Source organism: Rhodnius prolixus, unplaced genomic scaffold (assembly GCF_049639745.1).
Source record: "Rhodnius prolixus isolate KJV_2025 unplaced genomic scaffold, Rpr scaffold_12, whole genome shotgun sequence".
NCBI lineage: Eukaryota > Metazoa > Arthropoda > Insecta > Hemiptera > Reduviidae > Rhodnius > Rhodnius prolixus.
This window is the reverse complement of record NW_027411635.1, coordinates 6,749,574-6,771,942: the sequence shown is the minus strand read 5'-3', so window position 1 is coordinate 6,771,942 and position 22,369 is coordinate 6,749,574. Positions and strand designations below refer to the sequence as shown.

Sequence of the window (22,369 nt, the reverse complement as noted above, 5' to 3'; positions counted from 1 at the left end):
AACCGGAGTATATAATGCTCTGTTGGCCGCTACGTCTACTAAAAAATAATAATAGTGAGGTGCAATTTTAAATCCTTCCTACTTCACAACAAGAAATAGTTTGTTAGTGTGCACCAACATTTTCAATAAAAGTATTAAAAGTATTTTTATTTATTATGCATCAGAATACTAATTAAGCTGCAGAGGTACGATGCCGATTACTCTTACATTCAAAATGGGAGTTTTAATTAAATTCTGCATTTAATTAAATATAACTCATTTTTCAAGTATTATATTTTTAGGCATCTCGTTCACACCCGCTAACGCACTGCTTTATCAGTAGTTGCCACGGTTTTAGTAACGTTAAGATTTATTTGTTTACCGTTTACATGTGGATATTTTTTTACGTAGAAAACACTCAATTCAAGGACAAGGATTCAAGGCCTCGATCAAAAGTTTGTGGGAAATCAAGAAAGACCTCCTAGCAATAATCTCCAGTACATGCAGAACATGCACCTGCTGTGTATCGTCGTTCTTGTTATCCGAGCTAGGATAGGCATTAAATACGGTTACTGAGTGTGTTGCAAATGTTTTTGCTTTGTTGGATTAGGCCCAGCACCCATCGTTTCTTCGGAGAGGATTGGATTTTGTAGATTGCGGATGGAATTCAAGAGAGGGCTTTGTTAATTAGTCGAGAAATGTACGGTTCAAATTAGTGTTTTCATATTTCTTTGAATTGCGCATAAACTTTGTGTTACAGTAGCGCTTGTTTGATGGGAGCCTTGAGCCACCTAGTCATTTTCCCGCAATTAGGAGCTCTTGATATAGATTGTTTATGCGGCTCATTTTGTCTAATTTGAAGTTAGAAATGTTTAATAACTAGTGTTAGCACTATAGACTGAGACTTATTTAGACAAGAATTATTTGAGTTAATGCATTAGTTAGGCGTCAAGTGAGTAGAACCAAGAAGGAGATTTGTATCGATTAAATATGATCGATACAAATCGAAGGAAAAATCAGTGCAATTAACTTGAGGCTAAATCAAGTAACCTACCCCTGATAATTCAAATTTATCATTAATCATTTCGTAGCTGCGCGCCGTCCAGTTGCTGTAGTTTTGTCCCAGGGTTTATCACTGTGAGATTTGAATCGATAAGATTATAATTATTACTGTTTAGCTGCATTAAACATTGGTGGAATCCAGCAAACATGTAAGTGTTATATTTTTATTGTGTCTGTGGTTTTAAATAAAGCTTATTTAATACTCCTTAACAAAACTTTGTTTAAAAAGTAAAGTATAAGGGTTGATTAAACGACAAAAGGTACACAAATCAGCAAGTACACATTATTTCATACATACTTCATTAATATTATTACAGTAATTTTACTACATTTTCATTAATATTTTAATCGGGATTTACAGCATTATTAGCAATAAAGAGGGGCCTTAATAAATGGGGCTTACCCCTTTTCCATCCGATGTACAGCATCGAGACCTCCAAAAAGCACATCTACATAAAATTCCGAATCGAATGACACTTCACTCATGGAAATCGGTTGACTCGTTTTGGCGCTACGCTGTTTACAAAAAAGTTAAGTACAATTTCTAAAAACCCATTGCCCCCCATTTCCGCCGTTTTTTTTTTTTTTTTTAATCTATTAGATCTGCGATGTTGCAAAACAATTACTCTTGTAAACGAGGATTTGCCCTATTAAAAAAAAAATAATAAAATTAAAAAAAAAAATTGGAACTTTTATCTTTTATAGAATAAGTGAAATAAAATTGTTAGATGTTGTTCAACGCTGCTTTTTCGTGCAGTTTTTGACAATCAACCCTTATACAACAAACAAAAGGAAAGTGAAAATCAAACTGACCTGTGATATTTCTCATTTTATAAATAGTAATGCTCGCATAATCTTTGGCAGGAGATTTATTGCATTATCAAGTTACATTGAAATGTAACTTGGCCTGTTACATACCTGAGAGTGAGATGCTAACTTAAAATATATCCAAATTCAATAATTTGCCTATCTTAGCACTAAAACTAATTACAACCATGGCCAAGTATGTTATAAACATTCTCAAATCCCTGGTCTATATTGTTACACAACATATTTCTTCATTGATTGAGTGCTATTTTTAACAAGTTTCATATTTAAATATTTAGGATTGTCAGTACTGGTAAAATATTTGCAACATTGCTGTCTTGGCTTATTAAGATTGGTATAGTGGTCATGGTGCTCGTATTCATGCCCGGTCTACCACCAGATATGGATTTTGAATCTTATACGTAAGTAATTTTGATTTGGTTAAATATTTTGAAGTTTTCAAAGGATATGTGTATAGTTTTAGCTAGGTGACTAATGTGCTTCTTTCTTGATTTGAATTAGGCCAGTGGTGTTGCAAAGTTGCATTGTTTTTAATTGTACTTTTCCTGCATTGAACTTTTAAATGTAGCGAAATTTAATCAATTGGATTGAAATTAGTGTGACTCAGCTGGTATTTAATCACTTTTAGACTATTTATAGTGTTCCTCTACTAGCAAGCTCTAATCATTGACCTCATAAAATTTAAAATTCCTTAGTATCCAATTTTTCCGCACTTATCTTTTTTTAAAATATTCCATGCCATGATTATGTTGCTTTTTTTAAAAATAGATATTCTTCATTGCATCTTCTATGTATTTCTCCTATAATACTGTATTTTTAAGGAAATGATGTATATTTTTTAATGTTTTTGTAAGCTTGGGCTTAAATTAAATTCATAGGTTGGTAATAGTATAAGCGAATTATTTAGAGAGCTAGTCGGTAGTTCTCTGTCAAAGGTTGACTGTGTACAGGTTAAGTTTGCTTCTAGCATTTAAAGTAAATTTACCAGAGAATTCAGAATAAAAACAGTCTTCTTATTACTGAAGAAAACAAGTTCATTTATGTATTAAATGAGGCGGTACAGTAGCCGAGTGGTTAGAGACGAGGCCCGCAAAGCTAAGATGTATTGTGGTACTGGGTTCGATTCCCAGTCAAGACCTTGGATTTTATTTAATGGTTTTATTTAAAATTGTAGTATTTGTGAGAGCTAAATATGTAAACCAAATTCCAAGTTCGAAGAATTTTCGTTTTATTGGAAGTAAAAATCTCTTAAAAGATTTTTTGGCGTTCTAAACTAAAGAGCCATCTCTTTTGTTTAAAAGTCTTTTGATGAAAATTGATCTTAAGATTTATCAACAAGTTGGATTGGGGTACTCGAAAGCTAGTCAGTTCACCAGTTCTCTTTGGTCATTGTAGTAAAAGAAAGTCATGTGTTTTACCGCAGATGTTTTTATGTTGCAGATTGGTTGGTGCACCTTACCAAGGTGCTCTAAGCATTAACAGAAAGTTAAATAACGCAGAACGATTATTTGAAGGTGTAATAAAAGGACCTGAAGATTTTGCTGTCCACAATAATGATTTGTACACTAGTTGCCACGGTGGTGTTATCTATAAGGTAACATCTACGAAAAAGTTAGACCCAGTCCTGGTGACAGGAAAACCCTGCGGTATGTATACACATCTAAAATATTTTTTGAAATGTCTGTTGCGTTTATTGGCGCAGCACCTAGTGAGACAGTAACCTTCTTATTTTCTCAGTGATTCTTCACCAAACATAATTGTGTTCTTTCTCTGTGTTGTACTAGTGGCTCAACACCTGCCTGCAATTCTAAAGCTGGGATAGGCATACTTCTCTTTGCCCAAACTGTAATGATGCTTGGAGCGTTATTCTGGGACGTCCAGTTTTAGGTTAGTGGCTGCATCAACAACATACTCCATCGCTGACCCGACATATTTTTGTAGGTCGTCCTCAGTTAATCCTTGAAGTCCTCCATACACCACAGTCTTTTCAATTGATTTAAGCTGGGTAATCCTTGTTTCGCAGATTTCTCGATTTGATTGTTTTAAGTCAGTGAGAATCTGGGGCGATTCCTTGAAATTCAGTTTGTTTGGTCAGTTGCACATCAGTTCTTCTATATTTAAGAGTCATTTAGTTGGGTTTGATGGTTATAATAAATACCTGATACTTAGTTTTCTTTTTGATAGTAACCATTACGGCCTGATTGTCAAATCAGACTGGAGTTCGAGAGCTTTATTCAGAACAGATTCCAGCGCAGCAATATGAGGATTAGATGCCAGGTAAAAAGTAGGACCTGTACGCCAGGGATGGAAAGTAATAGCAGGTCATTTGCTTCATTAATCATTAGGTTGAAGAGTTTATGACTATAGTGGATACTTGTGGGAGTCTCTGCTTTGTCCGTCTGTATCTCTCTCGAATAAAAACATTGAATGAGAAAATATTTTATCCAACTCAGCATCGTCCCTTCGGTGTAAATAATTTTTTACACACGTTATCTCCTTACCTTACTAAAAACTTATTTAAATCTATAAACATGGCAAAAGTACTCTGTTTCCTGTAGAATCTATTTTTCGTTTTTTGTGCCATTCTGGTAACTTGTACTACTTGTTGCAGTTCTTTTTAAACCAGTGTGCTTCTCTAAAAGAAGTCGTAAGTCTGGTACCATATATTCTACCAGCTTGCATATGAAACTTGTCAATGTAATTAGACGATAACTATTCACTTCCTGATGATTTTTATCTTTCTTCAAAATCGTTATTATTTAAGCTTTTCTCCATCCCTTAAGGACATATTCAAATCATTTCTTATTTATGAACCTAAGCACAACCCTTTGTGATTGTTGGCCCAAATTGTACACTACCCGGACCCGATCTCTCCTTGTTTATTTTCTCCAACACCACCACTTCAAGTTCACTTAGATCAAACGGCGTATTAAAAAATTTCAATATTTTCCGTTTCAGACAAATTCGTTTTGTGAATGTTTTGAGCCTACTTTCCAAGTGATATTTGCTCACACTATTACTCACGAGTAATATTGGCAGAAAGTTTGTGCAATATCTTTACTGGATGTAATCATCTTTCCTCTTTTGGTTATCGGCTCATTTTTATCAATTCTTAGGTTATTAATTTGAGAGATAAATTTACCTTACTCGACCCGTGCTTCATATTTTCGGAAGTATGTATCCCCTAAAAAAGGTGACTTATAGAATTTATAATAAACTGCTATTTCAGATGGCCTTCATCAGGAGCATATCTGTGGCCGACCGTTGGGTTTTAAATTCGATAAATCTGGAATTCTGTATGTAGCAGATGCCTATTATGGCTTGCTGAGATCGAATTTAACGTCTGGTAAATATTATATTATCATCAATCATATTCTTTAATATAATCCGGGAAAAATTATTATTGTTACAGAAATTATATAATACTATTAGTTTGTTAATATTATAGAGTAACAATTTCTTCAGGTAACTAAGCCCTACGGGTAACATTCCCAGCAAAATTACACACTGCACCGAGGACCAGTCGGTGGAATCGATGCGACCGCACAAGGGGTGCTGTGATCCTTCAAAAAGAACATTCCTCCGAATTTTAAAAACTATTGTGTTTGGTAATATCTGGCCTTAACAAGGTTGTTTGCAAGGCCAGAGGGGGGAGCAAATTGTTGTTCTACTTTTTGGAGACAATGGCGGCCATTCATCGGAATATACGTACTTTGGCGTTTAAAGAGCTCGTATAACGTAGAACAACAGAAATAGTTTTTTGAAAAGACGTATTACAGCCTTTGTTAATAAGCTTGTCCTCATAATTCTAAAGCCTGATATTACAAACTAAATTAGTTTTTAAATTTAGCTAGAGATGGATCATTTTGTCGACGAACTTTCTTCTCAGAGATTGAAAATTACATTAATTAAAAATGTAACTGCCTTTCAGTTTTCTTGTAGAAAATCTGTAATCATATTTTTTTTTCTACTTTCTCTTACTTCTCGTAAGAGAACGTGTATTTTAAAAATCTGACTAAATCAGTTCGCTTCTCTCTTGGTATTGCTCAAATAAGACCAAAATCAAAACGCGCCGAACAACGAACTGCGGTGGTCTATAAAGTTGCAAAGACGACGAAACATAACAGCATTTTAGATGACAACTATAGAAAGAAAGCAGTTCGTTGCCCCAATGTTTGTAATCGTCTTATATTGGTAATTTATGTCGTTGAAGGAGGGTGAATGTAAGGATGTAACAAACTAGCGAAAATGGAAATCCACCTAACTACAAACTGTACTAATGTAAACATTTAATTTTGCCAATGTACAACGCTGAACAACAATAAAAAAAAATCTCTGATTAAATAAAATAAATAAATTAACAAGTAAAATATAAAATAAAATATTGATATATAATATCAATCAGTAGTTTAAAATGAAATTAAATTAGTTTATCATTGTCTCTAATTTGCCTAAACGAAGGAAAGTACAGAAAATTAGGGACGGGGTATACACGCAAATCGAGATGGGTCTGATAATTTTAATTTTTTAAGCTAATTTTAAAAATGTATTTAGCATTTCCCTATAATCCACAGTTTGAAAAACTCAAAGTATTGTAAGATTATACAGGTTCGGATATGTCTAAACATGTCCGAACACAATTAGTGCTACACACCTCCATAACAAAAAGCCAGTACTGAATTAGGGTGAACCAGCAATAAATCCGACATTGTGAATGTGTGTGCATTGTCATTTTGTGTTCATGTATACATATGTATTTCTCTTTACTTTAAATTAGTCGTCAGTGACCACTAAGTAAAGGGTGCTTCCTGAAAACTGTGCTGCTTCATAATAGCAATAAATTTTTATCTGAACCTTGGGCCCCCTGTGCTTATGTAAAAAAAACATTCGAAAAACCAATGTAGAATGTATGAACGGAATATTAGTGGTGATCTGAAGGCCACTGCTCTTTGAAGATTAACACAAAATACTATTGCTCTCTGTGCCAATGGAACAATGTGATATGATTCATTTGTAATCCTGGAAGTGTATTTTTTCTCCGTTACTTATTAAACTAGGCTTAATGAAGAAAAGTTCTTCAAAGCTGTAGGTTATAACTCTGGTTTCATGAATTTAAAAAAGAAATTTCCAAAATTTAGTGATGCAAAAATTATGGAAAGAATATTCTTGGGCTCACAAATATAAAAAAAATGAAAAGTTTGAAAAACTATTGAATTCTCTGGAAAAAGAAGCTTGTAAGCTTTTCAAAAATGTTACTCAGCAGTTTTAATGAAATCAAGAGGCACAAAATTACCGAAACATTGTCAATGATCTTATAAGATACTTGAAAAGGCACTTCTTTGGCTCGCACCTTGAGATCCTCCCCGAAAATAGCGATCAGCACTGAGAGCACTCCTATCAAGTGGAATCTATTGCAAGTATATTGGTTGATTATTATTAGATCATCAGGAAGAATGCTTCACAGACGAAACATAACATAAAATCGTTTCTCACAGTTTCTAAGGTTAGAAGAATTTTTAACAAGTTGTGTTTTATGCATTCTAAAACCAATAATATTTTTGAAATTTTAAAGTCTGCTTCTTGAAAACCTTGTGTGATGGGAAAAATATGAAATCATTTTTTAATTCAGGATTGAAGTACTAAAACATTAACTAAACTTTCTTCTTAAAACAAAAAAAAGTTTTATTTTGTTTTCCAGTAGATACATGCCACCCTCTTTGTTCTTTTCTCCTCTTTCGTAATTCTCGCGCGTTCGGGTCCTCTTGTCTGCTAATATGATGCCAATTGGGCTAATTTAAAAATTGTGTCCTGGATCACCATCCTTAATTATTGTTAATTTATCGTACTCTAGTCCTGTCTTTGGTTTCTTGACCCAGCCCTGGACTAGCTTACAAATAATTCTTATTAGAATAACATTTTTCCTTACGATTATGTATTGTACAACTATAGCCAGGGATAGACCCTCTATAAACCCAAAAAAATCTTATACTTCTAATAACAAGGAATGTGAGCTGGAGAGGTTATAGCGTGCTTACAGATTATATAATTGCGGCCAAATGAATGTAATACAGAATATATAAAGGCCAACTGAAGGTTATTCGTGAGGTTTCGAATTTTAAAATACCAATTGGCGAATGTAAGAAGTATACATAGATAACATTCTACAAGGGCTAGCCAGAAATCCTTCGCCACTGAGAACTAATTAGAGCATACTCTCCAGTGCTGTCTGTTAGACTAGACTTAAAAGTCTGGTGAGAGGCTTAATAGGCACCATCCTTAAATCCGTGCGGGTGAAGAGAGCGAAAAGCCATATAGGGTGCAATAACTTTCTATACTTAGCTATTCTATTGCCTTTCCTTTAGACAAAGTTGAACATCTGCATTCTCTAAATTATCATCATAAACGTACGCCTCTTCTACCGCTTTAGAGGTATGAGGCTCCCTTCTTGTAATTTTTCCCTCTCCATTAAGCGACATCCCTCTCTGTCCTCTGCCAAAGCTCTCCTGTCGTTCCACACAATTCCTTTTTTCTCCCACGCCTCATTTGCTTCCTCTTCCCAACTACATCGCGGTCTACCTCTTCTCTCCGACTCTCCAATTATGTTGTTTTATATACCACTTCTGTCGGAATTCGTAAGATGTTCCCGAACCAACCTAGCCTAACTTTTTCTATTACTTCTTCGGCTGCACTTTCAAGCTGGTTCCTATTGTTACGAATCCTGGCCTTCTGGTCTTCCCCTCTCAGATACCTCATTTCAGTTGCCTGAATTTTATTTTTGTGTTTGATTTGTCTTAATTAAAGCGTAACTTTTCCTTTATTATTAATTCTTTAAATTTAAGAGCTTCTTTGTTAATTCTTAGCCCAGTTTATTTGCGTATGCGTTAGTTATATATTAGTATATATATTTCATTTTTCTTTAATAATTGAGCTGTTCAATGCACAATTGATTATTTCTACTTTTGGAATATCTTAAATTTAAGTGTCAAAGCACTTGGTTCAGTCGTAGCTTTTTATATTTACAATAAATTTCCCAAATAATAAGGATTAACACCTTTAAGCGACAAAATTGTTTTGATAAATAATTTATTTCAGAAGCCATTTTGATTAACTCCGTTCTCTGAAGTAAATCGTTGCAATAATTCTACTCAAATTCAATAGCTGCCGCTAAATGATAACGGTAAATTTATTTGAATATTTATTATAAACGGAATTTAAAAAACCAATGTACATTATTTCATCACATTTCTTAACTTGACTCTCAACTATGGAGTTAATCGATTTGTACAGAGAACGGCTCATTTATTATTATGTATATGCTTATTGCTTATATAACTATCTTTGCAGTTGCTTATAATGTAGGTTCTATTTTAATTTTCTCATAATAATTTTTTTATGTTAGCCAGATGATATTAGCTCTATTCTCACTTATTTTATTTTTCGGTTATAACTTTTTTATAATTGTTGCTACAATCTTTATGATTGATTGTAAGCAAAATAAATAAATAAGAACTCATTTTCTCCCTTGACTTTCTCTTGCTCCATTTAGTAAAATTAAAATGAAACATTTTCTTTCAACCGGAATATTTATTCAAGCAATATTCATTGCTCTCAACTGTTCCTTTCTAATAGTAAGGAGTGCCCAGAGATTTCTCAAGGCAGTTCACAAATTATTTCAGGCACTTATGAGACACTTGTGCCAATGGATCAAGAAATAGACGGAAATCGCCCTATGATACCGAATAGCTTGGCCATCTCTGATAACGTTATATATTGGACAGATTCTTCAACCACTCACAACCTCTTTGACGGTGTGTACACTTTTCTTGGAAATGGAAGAGGAAGGTATGTGAATTGTTAAATTATGCTTTTTTACACGCGATTACAGGTCCTTTATGCATTAGCGCAGCCAGCCGATAGAAACACAGAGTAAAAAGATAGTTTTTTGCAAACAAATCCGGTCAATTATTTAGGGTATAGGTGCTGTAATTAGCAGAATTTTTTATTCATATCTATTTAGTTTAGTACTAGTATTAGGTAATTTAAAAAACAAAAAATAGGCAATTATGGGCAATGAACAAGTTGAATTTATCCACTTAAAAAACTTTGCACATTAGACTTGCAATACATTATTAAACCTTAATCTCTTTTATTTTTTTAAAAATAATCTCAAATATTTTCTCAACAATATATTGAATCATGAAAAGCGAGGGCTCAAGCGGTGGAATTGGAAAGAGGCAGAAGGGACCGAAATATTGAGCGCTTGTGACATCAGGTCACAAGTACTCTACCAATGACTGTGCTACTCTGCATGGAGACAAAGAATGACTAGTGAATTACATCGTGGATGATGTACTTCGGGTTTTCGTCTTGCTAATTCAAATTTATGCTTTTTGTTCTAAAAAGGTGGTAATTTTATTTTATGACCTTTTATTATTTTGGAAGAACTCTGGTCGCCCCATACGGCTCCTTTTTTTGTTTTTCTTGTTCGACGTTACTAATTCTTGTATCACGTCGGCGTCACTAATTAGTGGGTGTACCGCAACAAAAAATAACTTCAAAATAAACAAAAAATAAAGTTTAAAACTTGTAGTTTGCATTTTTCCAATTCCACGTGTTTTCCAATTGTTTTATTAATTAATTTACTATGTGTAAGTAAGTCCGATCGCTTCCTTTCTTGTAAACCCTACAGTTCATTTGAACTAGGACACAACGTATGTTAGGCCTAATATTGGGGTTGGTTGATTTTTTTCAAGAAATCCTGATTTTAGTGGAGTTCTTGGAAAGCTGTGACGTTTCCTTCGACAGTTCCATTTTATCGCAGTGAACATATTTAATTAAAAAAGAAAAAAAGCCAACTACTTTTTTTTTTATAGTTCAATGTTTCAAGAAAATTTAATTAAGTAAGCTTAAGGGAGAAAGTGTTCAAATCAGATTTTTTTGTTAAAAAAATTACAAAACCTAAGTAATGGTACTAGGGAGGGATCTAAGTGTTAGCAAAAAGATGGCTTTCAGAAGTTTATGTATTGAACATTTAAGAACAGATTACATAAATAATAGAATTTTTTTTAAAATGTTTTAAAACTTTAATTGTTTTACAAAAGCGTTTCTGCAAATTTTCGATTTTTAGCTTATCGGAAATTCATAATATAAGGTCTTCGTGAACGAAAAACTGATTTGTCTCCGACCCGTTGTATAATTAAATGTCATATTATTTTCTTACTCTTTTTTTTGTGGCGCATCAACAGCCTAAGTTATTAGCGGCGCCTCTAATTTCCGTTCCTTCTTGAATATATTACCCCACTACTTGGATTGGCAGATGCCCCAGTACTATGCGCATCCGACGCTGAACCTTGAACCAGCAAGGTATCCTGAGCTGCCATCAGCGTGCTTAGTGAATCGGACAGCAGAAGCCCTTAATAATAATTTTTTTTCAAGTTCTGTTTTACGGCCTGGCATATTGCATACTCGTACATCTCTGCCGTGTATACGGAACTATTGGAGGGAGAGTCCACGTAAGTGTGACTCCTACTTACATATTATTACCAAAATTTTATTTTCAGGCTCCTCAAATACATAATAAGTGAAAAGAGAAGTGAAGTACTTCTAAAAAATATTCATTTTGCGAACGGAATAATACTTTCAAAAGATGACAGTTTTATAATAATTGCAGAAACATTTAGAGCACGTTTATTAAGGTAAGAAGATTTTATTTATATTCACGTTGTAGCACGGTAGGGTTAAAAAATACATGAGATCTATTTTCGTCGAGGGTCAAGCTTTATTTCGAAGAAATCAACCTGGTTTAAGGGACGGGCGTTCGTCCATTTTTAGTGTGAATTCTAATGCAGATGAGATTCTGTAAAACTGTTGAAATATGAAAAAATTATCGTCATTAATCAGGTGATCAGTTGCCCCTGAATTCACATTTTATTTACTTATCATTAAATTCATTCAATACTGTATCATTCCGATTAATTATTCCGCAAGAAAACCGATGCTTCCTTCATTTCTCCTTGAAATAAACCTTTTTAAATCATTTTAAATTCACTCGCAAGACACCCTCTCTTATGACGTTTAAACCTTTCAACGTTCTTTTTGCCATCTTTAGAATCATTAAGGCTATTTTTACGATTTATTTCTTTATGTCCTAGCTTACCTCATAGCCTACAATTAAATGTGAATTTCTTGTTCTTAGCATGGAAGCCACATTTTCTGGTTGTCTCAAAGTCTCCTTCTTCTTCCTTTCTTCGTCTAGCAGCCATGCCTTCACTAAACCCAGCTCCAGTTTTTCTTCTTGTAGCGCTTCCAGTATTGCCAAAAAGTTGGAGTAAAATTCTGGCAATGACAAGAGTAAGCAGCAGATAACTTCGTTTTCACTTAGCTCTGCACCAGGGCTTTCAGCTTCCTTACTGAAATGATACATCAAAATCTGTTCTTTTAATTTTATGGTTAAAATTGATTTTCTCTCCAAGTGTTCTGTGGTAATTCTCTTTCTTTTAAACATTGATGTTAATGTGTCAAACATTTCTTTTGTCCTTCACGTATTCCAAATATCTGTCAGACAAATTATGTACAATTGTGATTTGCTCTTGGAACACATTTTTGTCCAGTTAGTTTCTTCCTTCCTGGAACTTTTACTAGATTCTTCTTCTGAGAAATGCATTCCACATCGCCTTACTCTTCTAACACGGAAACTCGAAATTGCCAGTCACTGAAATAAACATCTGAACATAAGAGAACGATGCTATTTCTACATTTAATTGCACTTTTCACCACATCTAGGCCCACAAAGTTTTGAAAATTTACTAATAAAAATAGACTTTTTTTCAGCATCACACAATATCTTTATATTTTTTAATCATTCAATACAGACAAGACAGTTATTTTTTTCACTCCTTATATTAAAAACAATTATAATCATCTATTATTATTATTATTATGATTGTTAAGGTGCACAGATGCCATATGATAACAAATTCTACCCTAATACCTATTATCTGGTTTTGCGGCCAAGTGAAATGACCAAAGAGTGGGCTCCAGAATTATATTAAAAGAGCAAACTGATTACCTACTCTGTAAGAGTGAAAACGCGTCCAATCACAGGCGATCCTACGTATGATGGATGTGTTTGTCTTTGTCGACCTGCTCCAAGTTAATGAATTGAGAAATGTACATACATACATAAATTTATTAATTTGTTTTGAGGAACCCCTCATACAAGAATTGAGAAATGTCTGAAAATATAATTTTAAAGGTTCATAAGTGCAACTTGTAGATAGATATAGCCGTATTGCCAGGATAAATCTAGGCTTGCTCGGAAGGAAAAAGATCTCTCTCTCTCTCGTTATTTTGAAATCAAATGCGTTTTCTCAGCTAATAACAAATTTTTTCATCACAGATACTACATCCGTGGTCCGAAAGTGGGAACTGTGGAAACTTTCGTGGACAATTTACCAGGCTTTCCAGACAATATCCACAGCTTTGGCGACGATAATATCATAGTGTCACTGGTTATGCCGCTAGATAATATGGCCAAGACCTTGGGACACTGTCCTCTCGGAAGGAAGTTGTTGGCCAGAACGTTAACTTTGATAGAATCCACATTCAAAATTTTACATCACTTGTGTCCAACTTCTGTGGTCGAGAAAATAATACATATGGTAAGATATTATTTATTTATATACTTCTAATTTTCCTATTTGTAACAGGCCGTCTAGGAGGTACTGACTTTTTACTAAATGGATTTACAGTTTTCTCGCAATTTTCTTTTAAATTTGAATATTCGCGAACATTTTGATGAATTGGATATGTGGGATATCTCATTAGCAGATAAGACGTTACTAATCCTGGAGACGCACGGGATGTAGGTATGTAGTTTAAAGATGGATTGTTGGGGTGAATGAAACCTATTGTTTTCGGATTAGAGCACTTACTTTTAAGTTACCAGCTGTGTTGAGAGGTTGTTCCATCTTTGACAGGTTCTTTTTATGATCTCCAATATCTCCTTCAGCTAAAATTTCTGCAATATTTTGAAAAACAACAATTTTTGGTAGCGAAGTAGTTCAGGTAACGAGAGAAAGAAATAAGTCTTACAACTTGCCCCAGCAACCGCTGAGAGCTTCGGCTGTTAATATGACCTATGAGGCTGCTTCTAGCAGCTTGGAGCCATTTTTTTTTATTGACTCCCAAACAGTTATTCTCTTCTGAACTTTAATCAGTTTGTCTCAGTCTATGATGGAGTGCGATTGCAAGAAAAGAATTTTTAAAATGTTCACAGATATCCAGAAAATCGTTCTCCAGTAGATGATAGGGAATGAACATGCGAATCGCCTCGCTAAATCAGGTACTCTAACGCCAGCAACTTTCATTCTTTAAACTTGCGTTAAGGGTATTGCAAAAGCTTTTGTAGTAAAAAAGGAAGAAAATCAAGAGTAAAGCTGAAGGGAAAAATCTGAAGAAGCCTTATGTCTAGAGTTACAGGATATTTCTAATATCTAGCTCGCGCAGTATCTTGTAGCAAACCGACTAAAAAATTTGACCGTACGAGCAAGCCAGTTTATTTTGGTGTCAAATGCTGAATTGCCGCTGAAAGGCATTTACTATTATCTGTTAATTAATTGCTATTTTTACTTATTAACAATACGAGGTGTGTTCAAAAAGTAACGGGAATTTTCGTTTTTTGAAAAAAATATTTATTCATCTACATTAATATTGTCGCCTTCAAAGCAGTCCCCTTCGCATACAATACACTTGTGCCAGCGCTTTTTCCAATCCTCGAAACACTTCTGAAACTCGATCTTTGTGATAGCTTTCAGCTCTTTCAGCGATTCGCTTTTAATGTCATCTATGCTTGTAAAACGACGGCCTTTTAATGTTCTCTTTATGTTTGGAAATAGAAAAAAGTCACATGGAGCCATGTCTGGCGAATATGGTGGCTGGGGCATCGTTAAAGTTTTGTTTTTGGCCAAAAATTCACGAACAAGCAATGAAGTGTGAGCAGGTGCATTATCGTGGTGCAAAATCCATGAATTGTTTTGCCACAAATCCGGGCGTTTTTTTCGGATTGCTTCACGCAAACGGCGTTGAACTTGTAGGTAGTACTCCTTATTGATTGTTTGACCTTGTGGCAAGAATTCATGATGCACTATGCCATTAAAATCGAAGAACACAGTGAGCATAACCTTCACATTCGACCGCACTTGTCGAGCCTTTTTCGGTCTTGGCGATCCAGAATGCCTCCACTGGGACGATTGAGCCTTAGTTTCGACATCATATCCGTAAACCCATGTTTCGTCACCTGTTATAACACGTTTCAGTAGATCCGCATCGTTGTCGACTTCATTGAGTGACTCTTGAGCAACTTCCATTCTCCGCTGTTTTTGTTCGAAATTCAACAATTTTGGAACAAATTTTGCTGCCACACGTTTCATACCCAAAACATCCGAAAAAATTTCATGGCATGAGCCAATTGATATGGCAACATCATCAGCGACTTCTCTGATTGTGATTCGGCGATCGTTCATAACCATTTCTTTCACTTTTTTCACGTTTTCATCGGTTGTTGATGTGCTTGGACGTCCAGGTCGTTCGTCATCTTCAACGTTTTCGCGGCCATCTTGGAAACGCTTATACCACTCGTAAATCCTTGTTTTACTCATAGCAGACTCACCATATGCCTTTATTAACATTTCACACACTTTATTACACTTTATTTAATTTTTTACGCAAAATTTAATACAAATTCTTTGATCCATTTTTTTTAACAAACAAAAATCGCCAAGCTCGAAAAACACGTCTAACCTTAACGGCTGCCACTTAAGAAGTAAACAATGAATATTACTGAAAATTTTATCGTATTTCAGGGGCATGTGTACCAACATAATAAAAAAAAAAATTTTACAATCAGACTCTCCAAACCCGCGAAATTTAAAAATTCCCGTTACTTTTTGAACACACCTCGTACATATTCTTATATTATTAACCCAAGTTAAAGATCTGTTTTTCTCTAAATCCCACTGGCAGTTAAGAGTAACACAACCACCATTCTAATTTAAATAGCCCTGCAACTGCTGCTAAGTCGACTAATACTTCAAATAAATAGTTATGTTAATTAAAATTTCCCGCAATTCTTCTTATTATTCTGAGTTACAATCATTCACGTCATTATTATCTTTATCATTATTGCCTGCTACTTCTGCGGCTAGGCAGTTATTTTAGGTATTCAGCTAACTCGCTGACCTAGCAATAATAACCACCTTGACGACGTATTCTTATTCACCACCACTGGTGTAGCATTTACTGAATTAAGTAGTCATTACAGTGCTAACGCAACTCTAGACACTACCACATTGCCCCTTAAAGAATACTGACTTAAAATGACTAATGACTTTTTTTTACAGTTGGGGCATTTTGAGATGCTGCCTATGATTATTCCTCCAAGTAATCACTCGGTATCGGTGGTACTGGACTACAAGGGCAACATCGTCGACAGTTTTCATGCGACTGATAACACTGTAACTGCAGTTAGTGGTCTGGTGAAATTCAAGAATTATTACTATCTAGCCTCCCCATTTAATCCATATCTCGCCCGGGTTAAAGTTCAGTAAGTGAATTAGAACATGAAGATAATTGTGAATAGAGAAAATTCGTTGATCTTGTTATTTTGTTATATTGTAAATGAATTTGGTTGTGCATTTTCTGAGAAGCGTTGATTTGTTTCCAGAAAAGTTGGTAAATTTAGTTAATGTATAATTATTTCATTACTTAAAATGAAGTACCAGGTTCAGGTAGGTTATGTCTAGCCCCTCTAGGGCAGTATACTATCCCACAGAAATAGCAAACCCGGACAAAAACAGGTCAAACATTCAGAGGTGGCTTGTCAGATATAGTTATAAGTACTATTTTTGTCTTCCTATTGTATATTTATTTGGAAAGATCTTAATTCTTTAATTGCTCGCAATTATTTTGTTAAATTTCCGTGTACTGGGATGTAACAAAAAAAAATTATGCTTCAAAAAACGGAGAAGACGCTTACTTAGGCGCTAATCTATCCACCCCTTTACCTTCAGAAGAGATACCTGGGTGTTCAGAATAGAGACAATCACCTAGGTAGGTAACAAACTCAAAGAACATTTCATTTAAGTGACAAGAATTGAATGAAAAGACTCATAAAAAAGAAAATAATTTTACTGAGCATTTTTTGTGATAAATTCAACCTGATCAGAAATGTGCGAATACAGTTATGTAACTATTCTTAATTTACGTTAGAAGTTTTTTCGTGGACAGTGTGCTTAATTTTTGTCAGTGACTACTGGTCCATTTTCATTTTCAGTATGTCTCTTGAGTATAAAGTATCACAGACTTAATGTTGTCTAAAGTATACACTATGTGAGCAAAGTGTTTTCATATCATTCCCTTAAAATTGTATGTTTCGTCTCGTAGGCAGGTGGTCATTTTAGGAAAATAGCTTTTGCTGAGACAGGCACTGTTAGGGAAATACCTTTTCATTTTTCAAAAATTATTATTGACACTCTGATAATCCACTTTCAAGATCTGATCAGATTTAATAGTTTCCAGCCTGTAATAATTGTTACTTATTAAAATTATTTTTTCTTATCTCGATTCATATTAAGTTGTGAGCAATATTTTATTTATTCTGGTTCAAAAACTTGTTTAAAGAGATATATAATTTGTTGAAAAGAAAAAAATAAAGTGTTATTAGTAAAATATGCAAAATGCTCAACTATAATTCATGTAAATTCAACAATTTTTTTTTTAAATATACCTTTTCAAGTATTTTTATCCTTGTATTTGTTTATTATGTATTTTATGAAACTGTAACTAAAGAACTTACCGTGTAATTTTTTTCCCAAGCCCCAAGTATACTCTCGAATCATGGTCAGTCTGAATATCCATGCTTCTTGTGCATATCACAGTAAACTTGCGAAATAGTGTTAATGCAAATGTTCATCATTTCGCGAATTCGTTATTTTTTTCTAATGTATCCCAGAATACGCCAAATAGTTATTTTTTATTTATAACTATTGAAGAAAAGGATTTAATTTCTTCGAAATACTATCTACTTTCATGGATTCGGCAGAATAGAACCTTATACATTGTCTTAATTTATTTTCTAAAAATTTTCATATGAATGAACCAAATCCTGCAGATCGCTATTTAGCCGTGCATTTGTACTTTTTCATTTGTACAGTAACGCTTTATAGAGCTAAATAAAAGTACTGATTAATAATGGGTTGATAGAACACTAAGTATGAAAAAGAAAAAATCGAAAGTGTAAATTTTCTGATTCGTTTTTCGGCAGTTTCACGAAAAACTATATAGTTGACTCTAAATAAATTACATTATTTCAAATATGGATTTATCAATTTTGCTTGGAGCATTTTTCATGAAAATTGTTTAAAGAAATTTTTCGATGAAGAGGGAAAATAAAGGTGCCATTTATGGAATTATACGGTTTTTCTCCCAAAATATTTGTCTGAGAAAGTAGTGTGACTATTTAAATCTAAGTTGTTTTAAAGAGTAGATAGAGGGAAGGGATTAGCTATGCGGTTAAGCGTATTGGATTCCCACGCTGAGGTCCCGGGTTCGAATCCAGCTGCTGACCCTTAGATTCCCCCCCCCCCGAGGTGCTTCTTACAGTTAATTGTCCGGTCATGAACAATGTTGCTTGTAACGAGAGAACACTGTCCGGAGGCTGGCAGTGCATTGAAAAAAGCCGCTTTAAATCATTATAAAAAAAAAGGTAGGTAGGGTTAGGAAGAGCTTTACCATATAGAAATTGCAATAAAAGATAAATAAAATTAAAAACGAACTCCAAAGGTTAAAATTTCAATTACATTCATGCAAAATATAAATTAAACAAAAATATTAATAACATTCGAAATATTGTGCATAACCATTTAATCCAAACTCTTTTGACTAAAGAAAATTTAATTTAAAAATTTTTCTTTATTATATTTGTTTGTACATAAAACATGGTAAAAAACATTTTATTTTTATAATATTGTGTGAGTTAGGTAGTGCCATTATGTACATTACATTTTATATACTTTTATTTAAAAAGTGCATCCCCTTCAAAATATTAAAAAAAAAAAAAAACGTATAAACTTGGAAATGTATTAGAGCTTTTCTTGCTAATTTAATTTTTCCTTAATCACCGAAAGAATCAGTCTATACCTTATTTACTTTAAGCAATTTTACACTAAAACATCTCTCAGCACATTCTGTGTTTTCAGCAAAACAAATTAGTTTTTTTTTTTAAATAAAAAAACACGCTAAAGGGGCAAATAAAAATTGCAAGAGTTAAACTTTTAAAGATTCAAATGTAATAATAATAATAAAAGGAGGGTTTATTAGAACTCTGCAGAAAGTTGGTAATGGTGAGGATGAACTGAGTAATAATGTCATCTTACGAAATGACCTGTTAAGTTTGTATGTGATAAAGAAAAGAATAAGATAGAAAAGTTTAAAGTTTGCGGTGACTTTAGAAGGAAGCCCAAAAAGAAAAAAAAAAGGAATTGTGTAATTTATAACATTACTCGTTTTACTAAGTTACTAGAAATATTTCAGCACACTTTTTGCTATTTTGTTTATATTTTTATCTACAGAGAGACTGCATAAAAACCTTTAGTTCAGTTTAGGTTGCACAATTATTTTTTTAGTGCACCGCCAGCATTCGGACAGCACGGAAGAGGCTCTAGTAACAGAAATTCGGACAGCAGGCAGTAAGTAGGGCTTGAATCCGGCATCTCCAAGTGGAAGTGCAGTGCCTAACCACTGAGCCGCCAGTCATTATTGCTATTATTGTCGTCTTGTTGGAGTAACAGCCTTATCCAAGATGCGGATGGGCTAATATATCTCCACCCCCGAAATAGAATCAACATAAAATACTATTAACCTGTATCCTAGTCCAAACATTATCCACCTTAGACAAACAGCTGTCAATTAAAACGTACTACAACCCTGAGAAAACAGCATAAGCTTTTAAATGGATTACTAACGGTTTGATCCAAAGAACCTAAACATAGTTTTCTCTTAGACCAAGCAGTCCGCCATAAAATGAATGGTTTTCTTTCACAAACTACAAAAATAAGTATGATATGTACTCCTAAATCTTCAGTAAAAGAAAGCTCCTCCTCCTTCCTAGAACATTCCAGCACGGGTTATGTCTTCAGTTTAAACAGACTATCCAAGCATATACAAACCACACTTGCTCATCGAACCATATTTTTATTTCAGAATAAATTGATTTTTAAGGTGTGTGTGGCGCTTACATTTGCCTGGTAGAAGTAGGCACACTGGTCATCAATACTCTTTCTTTATGCAGATGCTTTTGAAAACAGTCAAATCCAGTAGCTCGCAGAAGAGAGCCACTGAATCGCGCCACCTTAAATCCGTGTAGAATTTCACCTATAGTCAAAGCCTTTTGTTTGTACTTCAGTTTGACTTTTATAATTTGGAAATTCACATGGATGACCGATTGTCTCCATTCCTAATCGCAAACATCGCATGGTTTCCCACGTAAATATGTACAAATGTTACGGATATCCGAAATAGTGTGGTGCGAGCCTGGGTTCCAGGGAACACGAGATTGTTTTGATGGCGATCAACAAGGGTAATACGCAGAGGTGATTCTTAAATTTGTACCGTACTAATTAAGAATTTTTCTGGATGGTATTTTTTTTCTAGTCAGCTGTATATAAAAATGTAGCCAGTAATATTGTCTATCTAAATGTTCATTAAGTTGTGTAATTGTGGCTATAAGTTTGTTAAGTAGGTCTACAATGACAAATAGACGTGAAAGTCTACCTGGAAACCTTCTCCTGCTCCAGGTCAAAAAAAAAATCTCAGTCGCACAGGCTCTTGAAAAATTTGTACTTAATGTAGGAGGATGCTCAAGCTCTGGCAACAACCCAAAAGTGGTTTGATCGGATCAGAAGGGATACTTTTGGATCAATGGCTCTCCATTCTCTCTCACACTCTCTCTATCTGAGGAAATGTTGGCATCTGATGAACACGGTATCATTATTGTTAGGGAAGAGCTACAGTGGAATCAGGCTGCATTCCAAAAAACTGAAACTAAGGTAGGTGGTTTTAAATCTTCCCGGCGGTAGTAAGCACACCGCTGAACTAATGCTCCTATTTTATGGAGATACTTTTGGAAATATCAAATACGGCACCTCATCTGAAGATAGCCAATAAAGAAGAGGAGGTAATTGAACGAAAACACCCAAATCGATTTACTCAAGTAGTAAAAATATTCATAAATCAGCATTTGAGACTCCCATCCTGTATACTAGCCAAATGATGTCCCTTCCGACTATACCTTTTTTTTGTTCTCTTTGTATGAAATCTACGGCAGTTCCTTCAACAACCTTAATAAACTTAAGAATTTTCTTGACGAGTATTTTGCAGCAAACCACAAGCACCTTTTTTTAAGAAGGCGATTTAGTTCACCCAAGCCTTCAGGCCACTATCGTAAGCAATGGAGGGGAATAACAACGTTGATCAATTCCGTGTCCACTTCTAATAAATAACTACTATACTGGAAACGAATATCATCAAACTTCCTTGGCTGAATAACGGACTTGAAGATTTTTTACTAGGCAACAGAATCAATGGCTTCTACGCCTGTGTTGGGCACAGGTGTAAAAAATAAATAAATAAATTGCAGCTACAAGTATTTCTTGTGTGAATCATGTTCAAAGAAATCCAGATTAGTTAATATTAGAATTTTCACAACTACAGAAAAGTAAAACTTCATAAACAAAATTTGGTTAAAGTTGGGAGTACAGAAATTTTGTAAATTGCAGGCCTAAACGTAGAATTGGCCACAGGCAATTAAATTACACACATAAATTGTAAAACGAATAATTATAAAATTGAATGGATGGACTGCATAAAGAAAGATTTTAATTAAAAGTTAGCCCAACGAATTCTTATTTTGCCTTAATTTTTTATACAATCACGATTAAAAAAAAAAAAAAAAAAAAAAAAAAAAAAAAAAAAAAAAAAAAAAAAAAAAAAAAAAAAAGCTGGCAACTACTTCATAATTATTTTAAAAACAAAACTTAAAATCACTAAAACTACTTTGTTGTATAAGAATTAATATTTTTGTCCATATATGTACACACATTTAAACATAATTTTCATAATTTATGTACATTAAATTTTAAACAATTTGTGTTTTCAAATACTATTTTCTTTATAAAGTTTTAAGTGGTGTGACTCTCACGACTTATCTTTATTGCAATTCTTAAAGTTCTAACTTGAAAAATGTCTTCAAACTTGAAAGTTTTTCTAAATATTGCTTCATTTTTATACAGATTCACTACAATAACACTGACACTGTTGTGAGAAGCGTGAATTGCCAGCTCCACCGAACACCCTAAAAAATGAAAGTCTTTGGAAAAAACTCTCCAACAAATTGATTGACATACAGGTTTTTAATGTGTATACAAAGTTAAAAGAAAATTATTGG

The 22,369-nt window shown here is 34.0% G+C and overlaps 1 protein-coding gene across 3 annotated transcripts; it reads left to right on the top strand.

Annotated features, from left to right (window-relative positions):
* The first annotated feature begins 503 nt into the window (after nt 1–503).
* LOC141461813 (adipocyte plasma membrane-associated protein Hemomucin-like) lies at nt 504–17,664 on the top strand. 3 transcript variants are annotated; one of them, XM_074143161.1, is made up of 10 exons: nt 587–1,190; nt 1,906–2,044; nt 2,148–2,270; nt 3,310–3,515; nt 5,099–5,215; nt 9,546–9,711; nt 11,430–11,564; nt 13,268–13,529; nt 14,147–14,212; nt 16,269–16,406. In XM_074143161.1, exons 2-9 carry the CDS (start codon nt 2,037–2,039, stop codon nt 14,174–14,176), a joined length of 1,047 nt encoding a protein of 348 aa, XP_073999262.1. In that variant the 5' UTR covers nt 587–1,190; nt 1,906–2,036; the 3' UTR covers nt 14,177–14,212; nt 16,269–16,406. The 3 variants fall into 3 exon arrangements, with proteins under 3 accessions (XP_073999261.1, XP_073999262.1, XP_073999260.1); XM_074143159.1 differs by lacking the exon at nt 14,147–14,212 and having other exon boundaries at nt 16,269–17,664; XM_074143160.1 differs by lacking the exons at nt 1,906–2,044; nt 14,147–14,212 and having other exon boundaries at nt 504–1,190; nt 16,269–17,664.
* Nucleotides 17,665–22,369: the final 4,705 nt, after the last annotated feature.